Source organism: Centropristis striata, chromosome 22 (assembly GCF_030273125.1).
Source record: "Centropristis striata isolate RG_2023a ecotype Rhode Island chromosome 22, C.striata_1.0, whole genome shotgun sequence".
In the NCBI taxonomy this organism is placed as follows: domain Eukaryota; kingdom Metazoa; phylum Chordata; class Actinopteri; order Perciformes; family Serranidae; genus Centropristis; species Centropristis striata.
This window is the reverse complement of record NC_081538.1, coordinates 27,926,059-27,938,226: the sequence shown is the minus strand read 5'-3', so window position 1 is coordinate 27,938,226 and position 12,168 is coordinate 27,926,059. Positions and strand designations below refer to the sequence as shown.

The 12,168-nt window shown below is 39.2% G+C and overlaps 1 protein-coding gene across 2 annotated transcripts in view; it reads left to right on the top strand.

Annotated features, from left to right (window-relative positions):
- Nucleotides 1-12,168, top strand: part of usp6nl (USP6 N-terminal like) — a 118,248-nt gene that overhangs the window by 46,728 nt on the left and 59,352 nt on the right. Inside the window, exon 1 of one of the 2 annotated variants that reach the window (XM_059325775.1) lies at nt 268-1,346. The exons of the other annotated variant lie outside the window; for it this stretch is intronic. Within the exon in view, the coding sequence (XP_059181758.1) occupies nt 1,277-1,346 (70 nt within the window). The 5' untranslated portion in view covers nt 268-1,276. Of the gene's footprint in view, nt 1-267; nt 1,347-12,168 lie in introns of those variants that run through there. 2 annotated transcript variants of the gene reach the window in all.

Here is a 12,168-nt window from a genome sequence, read left to right as displayed (position 1 = left end):
AATTATTTAAAAAAAGACACAAAATGACCCGAAAAAGACACAAAATTACACAAAATGACAGAAAAAAGCCTAAATTACTTAAAAAAGAAACAAAATGACCAAAAAAAGACACAAATTTACTAAAAGAAAGACATCATTTAAGATTTATTAGACTGATCTGTGGAGATATGCATGGCCATGGCCTGAGGATGACAGTGTTACTGATGCTGCTGGACACAAATCATCACCGGGACACACACACACACACACACACACACACACACACACACACACCCACACATAAACACACATCTCGTGCATTGCATTTACCCCTTTCTATATTCCGCTCGTGTTCTCGGCTTCACAGTAAATGTACACTAGGAAAAAAAAGAAAGAAAGAAAAAAGGGGCTGGGTGACCGAGACGGAGAGCGGCGACACAATGAGCAGGAGGAGGAGGAGGAGGAGGAGGGAGGGGGAGAGATGCTCGGGGTGAGTGGAAGCGCTCATTAATAAGAATTTAAAGGATGTGAGGAGAGGAAGACGCAAAAGACGGAGATGGATGGGAGAGGACGAGAGAGTCAGGAGGAGGTGAGAGAGTTGGACAGTTGAGGAGCAACATCACCGCTCAACTGCACGGATCGATCCACGACAGCCAAGTGGAAGAAGAAAAGAAGAAGATTGCTGTGTTCTGCTTCTCTGCAGCCAAGTGTGTGTGTGTGTCCGTGTGTGTGTGTGTGTGTGTGTGTGAGTGAGCACTCCAGCTGAGCGACACACACACACATCACACGCAAGATGAATACGTTCAGTTTGCAGAGAGTCGGCACCGCCAGAGAACCCTCCGCTACTTTCAGCAGCTGCCAGTTGTTGAGTTGAGATTTATTGGCTGTTTCGTGCAGCATTTTAAGCAGGTGAAGCACTTAGAAGAGTGTGTGTGTGTGTGTGTGTGTGTGTATGTGTGTGTGCTACTGTACATCTGTGCTTTATGGTATAGAAAGAAGAGAAGCCAGCAAAGACTGCAGCCTGAGGGACATTTGGAGTTTGCAAGCATGTGTTGAAATCTGGAGAAAGAACATCAAAAGATAAAAAAAAGAGAGGATTTGAAGATTATTATTTTTTTGGACGACACCACCCAGAAAGGAGCTCGGAGCTCGGAGGGGAATGCCCAGGAGCCGGGAGTCATGATGTGGATTAGGGGATGAGTCCTGAGGAGGGGGAGCCGGGGAGGCATGAGGTTGTGGAGGGTGAGAGGGCGACATCGGGCTGCCCCGCGGCACCACCGGCTGCCTCCCTGTGAGCATGCAGGTCCTACAGATCGTCAAGGAGCTGGTGTCTCCGTCCAGACGCAGGGCAGCCGCCAGGTTTGGAGGTGTGTGCATCACATTTGGTCCATGCAATGACACATTAAGCTGCTTTCGTGACCACAATCCTGCAGAATCATGCAGAATTTTAGGTGGAAAAGCCACCAAAGGAGTTATGAGCATTGTGCATGTTTGCAGTAGAGTGAATCTAATATAAGGAGCATGCATGGCTTTTTATTTTGTGTATTTTTTGTGTAATTTTGTGCCTTTTTAAAAAATGATTTTGTGTCTTTTTAGGTAATTGTGTGTCTTTTCTTGGTCATTTTGTTTCTTTTTTAAGTAATTTAGTGTTTTTTCTGTCATTTTGTGTCTTTCTAGGTAATTCTGTGTCTTTTTTGGGTCATTTTTTGTCTTTTTTAAAATAATTTTGTGTCTTTTTAGGTAATTCTGTGTATTTTTTGGGTCATTTTGTGTCTTTTTTTGGTCATTTTGTTTCTTTTTTAAGTAATTTAGGGTTTTTTTCTGTCATTTTGTGTCTTTTTCTGTCATTTTGTGTCTTTTTCGGTCAATTGTCTGAGTTTGTGAGACAATAATTGTCAAAAGTATTCACCAAAGGAGTTATGAGCATTGTGCATCATATTTTGTCCATGCAATGACACATTAAGCTGCTTTCATGACCACAATCCTGCAGAATCATGCAGAATTTTGGGTGGAAAAGCCACCAAAGGAGTTACGAGCATTGTGCATGTTTGCAGTAGAGTGAATCTAATATAAGGAGCATGCACGCCTTTTTATTAAAACTGGTTCTGTTGTCTTCCCTTGGCACCATGCAGGAATTTCTGCTGTATTAGTGTTAACCCTCTGGAGTCCATCTATTCATTGAAAATACACATGTTTAATTTACAGTAATAACTTTATTTAGATATGATATGGAGACAAGCTGAGAAAGCCAGTTAAAGTTCAATCATAGGAGCTTTCACAGTGTGACATTTATGTTTCTAGACCATTTTTACAGTGTGAATTTTATTCCTACAATGAAAACTATTGTTATTTTTAACTTACATGCAAATAGAATGTTTTGTAGTTGTATTATTTCTTATGTTTTCTGCTGTTTTTGTGTATAAATGGTTAAAAAAAATTGTGCATTTCCATAGACACCTGTGTCTTTTGTTTGTATTTTGGGTTCCTGGCAGCTTTATACTTTAGTTAAAAATAAAATGAAAAATCTGACTGATAGCCAAGTTTGTGTGGAGAAAAAGGAGCCATGCATGTGATGTAAGGACAGACTGAAAGATGCTGAACAGAGACAGAAATGAATGCATAGGAAGTTGACAAATCTGAACCAGAATCTCCTGGACTTCAGAGGTTTAAAGGGAAAGGAAAGCTGCCTGGCCTGGCTGTCAGGAGCTGTTACTGGTGCTGTAACGTCTTCATTAGTTTAATGTAGGTTTCAGTGGAGAGCGGTAGTGTTCTGCATCCTGCAGCCGAGGCTTTTCCGCTCTGGGGTCAGTTTCACAAAGATTTATTAGACTGATCTGTGGAGATATGCACAGCCAAGTTTTCCTCTTAAAGGTTTCGGAGCACTTCAAGCAAACTGGTGCATAAAAAGTGCTGTCCGACCACATTTTAAGGTGTTTCTACTGAGTCGGATATGTGAAATAAATGTGGCTGTAGAGCGGGACGAGATTCAATGAATCGTGAAAATGGTGATAAAAAAGACACAAAATTACCAAAAAGACAAAATTACTTAAAAAAAAAAGAAAATGTCAAAAAAATACACAGAATTACCTAAAAGACACAAAATTATGTTAAAAAAAAGACACAAAATGACAGAAAAAAATCTAAATTACTTAAAGAAGAAACAAAATGACCAAAAAAAGACACAAAATGACCCAAAAAATACACAAAATTACCTAAAAAGACACAAAATTATTTTTAAAAAGACACAAAATGACCGGAAAAGACACAAAATGACCGAAAAAGACAAAATTATTTTTAAAAAGACACAAAATGACCCAAAAAAGACACAAAATGACTAAAAAAGACACAAAATTATTAGTAAAAGACACAAAATGACAGAAAAAGACACAAAATGACCCAAGAAATACACAAAATTACTAAAAAAAAGACAAAATTATTAGTAAAAGACACAAAATGACCCAAGAAATACACAAAATTACTAAAAAAAAGACAAAATTATTAGTAAAAGACACAAAATTACCAAAAAATTTACATTACATCACATTTCCACTTCTTCCGGTAACAGCGCACACTACAGGCAGTTTCTCCTCAAAATGCATTGATACTGTTTCAGTCTGTGATGAATGAAAAAAAGAGCCTGCAAGAAAAGTTGCAACCTCCCAGACTTTATCGCCTTCACAAACTCAGCCAGCCGATCGCTGCAGGGAGCTGGTGTCCCTGTCGGTTTGTCGCTTCATGAAGTTGAGGACGTTGATGGACCCAAACGCCCCTCAGAGTCTCACTGTCACATGTTCACACAGGGCAGAGCTGCAGAGATTAACTGATCCTCCATCACTTGTTGACTATTACATTAGTTCGTCAACTTTTTTGGTTGGTCCAAAATTCTCAGATTGAAGTTCTGGTTTCGTTACTTTTCTGTGACAGTGAACTGAATATCTTTGAGTTGTGGGCAAAGCAAGAGATTTGAGGGCGTCGTCTTGAGCTTTGGGAAATGCTGATTCACAATTTTATGACATTTTATAGACCAAGTAACCGTTCGTATGGGTGCTTGAAATCCTTGAAAATGCTTGAATTTTAATGTTGAATTTCAAGGTTTGAAAAGTGCTTGGATTTTGGATTAAGTGCTTCTAAATGCTTGAAATTCTTACTGTATTTCTCTTGCAATCTGACTATAGATTTCCATTTTCAATGGAAAAAAATATATAAAGTGAATAGCCTATATATACTGAAGGGAGTTTTTCTAATTCCTAGTGGATGTGAAAGTCCTGAAGTATTTCTGGTCTTTCCTCCTAGTTTGGGTCGTGTTTAGTTCCACCAGCTGCTGGTTGATGATTTTTGTGAGCTTCCTTTTGCTCCTAGCCCCTAGATTCCCATACCAGGATGTTTTATGAGATTAGCAAACTACTTTTAGTTGTTAAAAGTGTAATACCACTGCTGGTGGTATGGTTAAGTGAAATTACCCCTTTTAGAATGGAAGTACTCATCTCAAACATGCCATTTACAACAGTTGAAAGGTCCTGGAAAAGCTTGAAAATGGACCTAGAAAGTCCTTGAAAAGTGCTTGAATTTGACCACTGAAAGTGTACGAACGCTGAAGTAAATAATTGATTAAATGGGAAAATAATAAACAGATTTATAGACATTGAAAACACTCTTTAGTTCCAGTTTCTGGCTGGCTAACTGCTGCATATTTGGAGCTTTTTGTTGCTATAAGCAACAAATTCTCATTACCAGTTGCATGATTAGAGGAACAAAAGTTTCCTTATCGATCAGCCTGGTCATTTCTTTAAAGACATCAGCCTGATATCCCTGTCCATCTACACCTCTGAGCTCTGTCTGGTTCATTTATCACATCCACCGACATCTGACCACCAACAGAAAACAACCTGTCAATCATTTTGTCATTCGCCATCAGTGTTGTTTTTATTAGGTTTTAGTGGCAGCAGTCGGGATATTTTATTCCAGCAGAGTCTGCCGGAGGATGTTTGGAGTTTGCAAGAGTAAGAACATCAAAAGATAAAAGGAGAAGAAGATTTAAAGACAAAGGCTGTTTTTTTTGTTGCAGGCGAGTGACCATCACCTGCAGAGGTGATATATATTCATGCTGAATCAAGTAGAGCCTGACAGATGTATCTGTTCACTGATATTATCGACTAATATCGGCTAATCAAAGGCCTACTAGTGTCTGTTTATATTCTGTACAATATGTGCCGTTATGAGAACTTTTTGCTGCCCCCGCGACCCGGCCCCAGATAAGCGGACGAGAATTGATGGATGGATATAATACAGAAAAACACTGAAACTGAACAGTAACAATGTTTATTTAGCGGTCTATTTTCTTCCTATTTATTCTTTATTTTCTCAGTTATCATTTATAGAAATAGCTGACAGTGAAAGACATAAGGTGTGTTTCCATCAGGTACTTTTCCCTCTAGTGAGCCGCTGTGGGCGTGGCTTGGGAGAAAAGATCTGCCCAACTTTACTGGTTAGCGGCGAACTAGTCGACGCTGATTGGATGCGATTGAGGCGGCGATTTCGAGCATGTGTGATTCATTTGCAGACTGGTTCAAACTGGACTCTGAGAGGTTAACGTCTCCTGCTCTGACTGCAGCTGGGAGAGACTGCTGCCGGAGGACTGGGCCGCTTGTGAGTGCTTTGGGACGCTTTCTACTCGTTAAGAAGAGTAGGAACGAGTCTCCAAAAGTATCCAATAACACCAGAAACAAGCACTAGATTTGTCGCTAGTCGCTTTTGTGGAAAAGAGTCGCTAGAGGGGTCTGAATAGTCGCTAAATACAGCGACAAAGTCTCTTTGTTTGCAACGCTGCTTGCCTCGTCGGTCTGTTGTCACATACGAACTCTGTTGGTTAACTGCTACAAAAGTACCTGTATTTTAGGGATGGGCAACTTAAATGCTGCAGGGGGCCACAGTTTTTCATGGACACTAACACAGGGCCACATATAGGACCGTACACTTAACCAGATATGATGAAACTGCAATTTTTGATATGTTTACAGTGCAGTAACTTGACATATTCATGCTCAAATGCATGTATAACAGTATGAATAGGAATACAAAAGGTTTGAAGCAAATAAAAAATAACCACTTACTGGGATTTATTTATTTTTTCAGTGCAAGAACAGCAGACCAACATTAATTACAAGAAGTAATTTTGTGCATTTTTTGCACTGCACTTTTAAGATTTCATGCTCAAATGCATGTAGTTGTACTGAGGGCCACTTCAAGTGAGGGTGCGGGCCGTATGTGGCCCCCGGGCCTCCAAAACACTCCAAAAACACTTTCCAAAAAGTAAAAACACGCCTCTAGTTTTTTCCATATCGGTCGGGCTTTAGTCTCTTTTCTTGGCTGAAACTTCCACCAAAGTTGCAAATGTTTTATCCTCCACTTCGCTCACATAGAAAGAATGGATGGATTTTGTGCAATTATGACCATTGTTCAAGCTCTACTTTCAACATTTATCTTTCCTTTGTATGGAAATGTTCCAATCTGATGATAAAGTTGTGCTCAATGTCATTGCAGATGAGGTTAAACTTCCCTCTGAATGAATAGGAGGGACATTCCCCTGGAGTCCCCACTGTAATAGCTCTGCTGCTGTGGGACACGACTGTCCTGCGTGTGTGTGTGTGTGTGTGTGTGTGTGTGTGTGTGTGCCCTGCAGCTGCATTTCTCTGGTGTGCGATGAATAATGAAGCATGGTGCCCGGGGTAATGGGACACTGTGTGACCCCTGACCCCTCGTCCTGTCTCCTGATTGGATCAGCTTGTGCACGATCGCCTCGATCTCCGTCAACTCCTGCAGAAACACCAGAGCAGCCATAAGTTAGTTTATGTGCTCTTTCTTCCCCCGCAGCAGGAAGAAAAGCCACAGCTTGTTGACTCGTCGCTTCGCTGCTCTTCAAATAAAAAAAGTATTTACAGACGGAGTGATTTGCATTAATGTAACGAGGGCTTGATGGGCAGGTAAAGTGCTGCTTCTTGGAGATTTCTCCCTAAAATGTGTTGTAATTAGAACATTGATGGTAATTTATGATAATTTTTCCTGAGCACTTTCTTTCTCTAATTATTTTTTGCCAGATCTGTGTGTACCAACGTTTGCACAGGGTGTGTATGGGTGTGCATATCGGATTAAATTACTTTTTAATTAAATTTTCTATTTCACCTGGTTTTGGCTTTAACTCTCTGAACCCCACAGGCGGGTTGGAAAAGTATATTTTCTTTTAAAAAATTATGAAAAATATGCAGTTTATCATAGAAAGAAACTGTAAAAACAGGCTCTATCATTGAAATTTGAACTTTCCCTGAATGTACCATAGGTTACATTACGTTTTCTGTTAAAAAAGGCACCAAAACGAAGCTTAAAATGTTGATTTTTCTGTCAGAATCTCTTTATTCTACACAGAGCAAAGAGGAGAGGACAGGAGAGGCTGTTTACACAGAGCAGAGAGGAGAGGACATGAGAGACTTGAAGCATGACAATACTTCAATATGTACAATATGAACTCTGTTGTATCGTTGTTAGTCCTTTTTTTGTTATTTTGTGTCTTTTTTTTTCTTTTCTTTTTTTACAATTTTGTGGCTTTTTTTGGTCTTTGCACGTCTTTTTATGGTTATTTATGTTATTTTTTTTATTTTTTTTTTATGAACTATTTTGTGTCTTTTTTAGTTATTTTGTCTTTTTTTGATAATTTTTTTTGTGGTTATTTTCACACTTTAATATGTGGAGATACAATTATTTTTCCAATATTCCTGACACTTGTGGGCTCTATGTATAATATTTATATATAAATGAAATTTTTTCCAATTAAAAAAAAAATAATTTATTTCATTTTTTTCTTTAAGATATCTGTCATTCCAACTGTATTATTCTGCACAAAGACATGTTTGAGTTGTTCCCACTTCTAGCCATGATTGTCCTTATTCCATAGAGCTGCAGGACTTCTAGATTTATATATATTTTATATATTGCAGAGAAACACAAGTGAGTAAGATGCAGTTGCTCTGTTTGTGCTTCAAAGTTGTTCTTTCAGGTCTAAAGTGCTTGTTGTTTCCTGCCAGCTGGCTTCAATAAGAGCTTTAATTTATCAACTAACCCCACTACTGAACTCATGGAGGACCAATTAAACCACAGCAGCGTGCTCTGCAGCTTTCGCCCCTTTGGGAAGTCCATGTTTTGGGTTTGTTTTAGTCCTGAGTGGCTGCTGGTAGATGATAGATGGCGGCAGGTGTTTTATTTTCTGATCTTTTTTTTTTTTCCGAGGTGGTGAACAAGGTCAGGTACGTCTTTATCTTGCAGCTTCATGCTGGAGTTAACCTCTGAACTGATCCGCAGACGACTCAATGATCATTTTTAATGGATTCATCCCGGAGCAGACAGACACACTCTCGTGTGTTTTTAATAGGAATGGTGGAAATGGAATCCGTGCTGTGACAGAGTTGGCTTCAGTCGGGTTTTTTTGTTGTTTCCAGCAGCGATGACAAAGTTATCACACTGTTAACACATTTAAATAACATCATCACATTGAGTTTCTATTCTTTATTTGGAATTGTTAGTGTTTGTAATGATTGCACGACAGTTTCCTTCCTTATGAATTTGTAGGATAAGATTTTGTGTTGCTCTCCGTGATCATTGTTGCAAAACGTGAAATTACTTTGGGACATTTGACATCAGGTGGCCTTGCTTGTTTGATTTAAGGACTTTTTGTTTGACCTGCTCCTCAGAGACACTGTGAAGACATGATTGATTTGAACGGTCACGTGGCAATATTCACTGAAAATCCATTTACACAGAGCTGAGAGGAGAGGACAGGAGAGGCTGGAAACATGACAATACTTCAATATGTGGAGAAAACTTTTTTCCCCCATTATTCCTGACACTTGTGGGCACTTGGAAATTGTTTGTATATAATTTCCTTATTCCCCCCCAATTAAAAAAAAAATATTTGTAAGAGAAATTCAGAGTCACATGACAAATACTCACTGAAAATCTGTTTACACAGAGCCGAGAGGAGAGGACAGGACAGGACAGGACAGGCTGTTTACACAGAGTTTAAAAAGTTTGTACAGCCAGCAAAATTTGACTCATATTTACATTTTAGACTTTTCTCCACCACCATCTTGCTGACGTGGAAGTAATGATTGACGGTGATGCAGAGTTTAAATGGTGGATGTCACCCTCGGGGAGGGAGGGAGAAGAGGTGGATGGGTCGAAAAAATGGCGGGCTTTCACCCAGGAGAACGGGGTTCGTGTCCCATGAAAACAAAAGTAAATTACTTTTTACGTAGCTTACATTTACTAGTCAAGTTATGTAGTCATGGTGCAACTAATATTAGTCACTTATTTAGTTAAAACGTAGTTATTAGATCTTTATTGCCAAGTTTACACAGGAGAAAACCCAATGCACAATGAAGTCACTTTGATAAACACTGAAAAAACCTCCAAAGGCATAAAGTTTAGGATTTTTGCAAGAAGAAAATTTGAATTCAAGAAATGTGCTACAACATTGCATATACCTCAATTAAATACTGAGTAGCTGAGCCGATATAACTGAGTACCTTTAAACCAACCTGCTGTCCCGAGAATTATGCAAATATGCAACAATTTTTCACCAGTGAAATCAAATTTAGAAGGAAACAGCTGTTCGAGTCAGATTAGAATCATGTTTAACACTCTTGAAAAATGTTGCACTTTAAAGTTTGGCAACTAAAAGCAAATATTCAAAGTTAGAAAAAAAATAAATTAATCTATTATGGTGTTGAACTTAGAACACATGGTGTGCACAACTTTCCCACCTGCACTATAGAAACATCAGTTATTCCACGGCACGTAAGAAACGCCAAAAAGTGCAAAAGTCAGTCTGAGGGTAAGAAACAGGCTTCAGTATGAACTTTATGTCAGAGGCTGACAGTCTTGTTGGCAGAGCTCATGTTGGTTCAAAGTAACGTCTGTAATACTTCTAAATTCATGTTGTAAATATTTCATTTTGACAATTTCTTGTGATTTCAACTTTTTTCTCATTATTTTGAATATTTTCTCGTTAATTTCCCCTTTTTTTGTCATTTCAACTTTTCTTCAGTTTGACTTTTCCTCGTGACTTCGACTTTTTCCGTTATTTTGACTATTTTCTGGTTATTTTTAACTTTTTATCGTGACTTCAACTTTTTCCTTTTCATTTTTACAATTTCTTGCGACTTCAACTTTTTCCTCATCTTGACTATTTTCTTGTTGTTTCGACTTTTTCGTGATGTCAACTTTTTTTGTCATTTTGACTTTTTTCATGCGACTTCAACTTTTTCCTTTTTCATTTTGACAATTTCTTGTGAATTCAACTTTTTTTCTCATTATTTTGACGATTTTCTCGTTACATTGACTTTTGTTCGTGATTTCGACTTGTTTTTCATTTTGAATCATTTCTCGTGACTTCAGAATCATGTTTAACACGCTTGAAAAATGTTGCACTTTAAAGTTTGGCAACTAAAAGAACTTACTCAAAGTTAGAAAAAAACAAAAAATTCATCTATTATGGTGTTGAACTTCGACACATCGTGTGCACAACTTTCCCACCTGCACTATAGAAACATCAGTTACTCCACGGCACGAAAGAAACGCCAAAAAGTAAAAGAATAAAGTGCAAAAGTCAGTCTGAGGGTAAGAAACAGGCTTCCCTGTATGAACTTTATGTCAGAGGCTTTTTGTTCAAAGTAACATCTGTAATACCACTAAATTCATGTCATAAAGATTTATAGATTGTGAAAACGCTACAGGTGGAAGCTTTAACTTGAAGCTGCTCTCCTCGCGGGGCGTTACTTGTGTATTAGACTTGATGACAAGAGTGTGAACGTCCCAGTGAGGCAGGTAAGTGTGTGTAATCAGCTCTAAAGGCACAGACACTTAAACAAAGAGAGTCTTTTAGAGATTTCGGCTGCTTTATCGACTGCCCGGGAAACGATTCGCACTTTCCATTTGGCTGTCGTCTTTATCTCCGTCCATCAGCAGGAATTCACCTTGGCTCTTCTCTCCGCTGCGATCAATGCAGGCAGATTTAGAGATGGCCTCCGACTGACACACACACACACACACACACACACACACATGCATGGATGCACACACACTCTGTGCGGCGGGCGCGGTGCCGAGGTGTGAGGACTGGCTGAGAGGTGCAGCAGGCGAGCAGATGTTGTTTTTGTGAGATGATGATGGAGCAACCAAAGTTTGTCTCTCTTTGCTTTTTAATCTAACGAAACAGTGTAGAATAGATCAGGGGTCTCAAACTCGCGGCCCACGTGCCAATTACAGCCCTCGTGACAATATTTTGTGGCCCCCACCTTGATATGAAAGTTTAATGTGAGTTTTATATGAATGGCACTTTACCGTGTTGTGTGTGAAAGGTCCCTTTAATAACTTTTTTTGGTAATTTTGTGTCTTTTTTAAATAATTTTGTGTCTTTTTTTAATAATTTTGTGTCTTTTTTAATAATTTGGTGTCTTTAAATTTAAATTGGACTGAAACCCAGTTTGTTCTTCTTCAGAAAACACACACACACACACAGGCCGATCTCCTAAATTCTAATGAGGTCCCAGGGTGATTCTGGTTTAGCGTGAAGTGCACAGACGGCTGTAAACGAGGGTGGAGGTTGAGGCCTCGGGGCTCCTGCAGGCTGCTGTAGCTGAGCCTCGAGTCGATATGCTGACAGAGTTTACTTTCACTAACAAAAATATGAATTATGTTTTACAAAAACTCCCCAAGTCACATTCATACAGTGACTCGTTTCCAGTCTCTGGTGGCTAACTAAATGGTCTTTCCACTACCGCCCAATACCCGGAATGAGGCGGCTCTCACTCGCCAAAACGCCCCTAATTTATACGAGTCGTCCGGAGCGGACTTTTTTCATCCCTGTCGAAGAGCAGGGTCTTTTTTCTCCCCTGAAAAAAGCCTGGTTACTGATTGGATAGAACACTAAGCAGGATGTGAAGTAGTACTCTCAATGCCAACAACACGCACCATTTGTAAAAGCCGGTGAAGCAGTGTCGCCAATTTAGCGACTTTTTTTTTTTACATTTTTAGTGACTTTTTAGACCCCCTTAGGGACTATTTGTCAAGAAAGTGACTGGAGACAAATCCAGTAAGTTTTTCTGGTGTTATTGGAGACTTTTGGAGACTCGTTCTTACTCT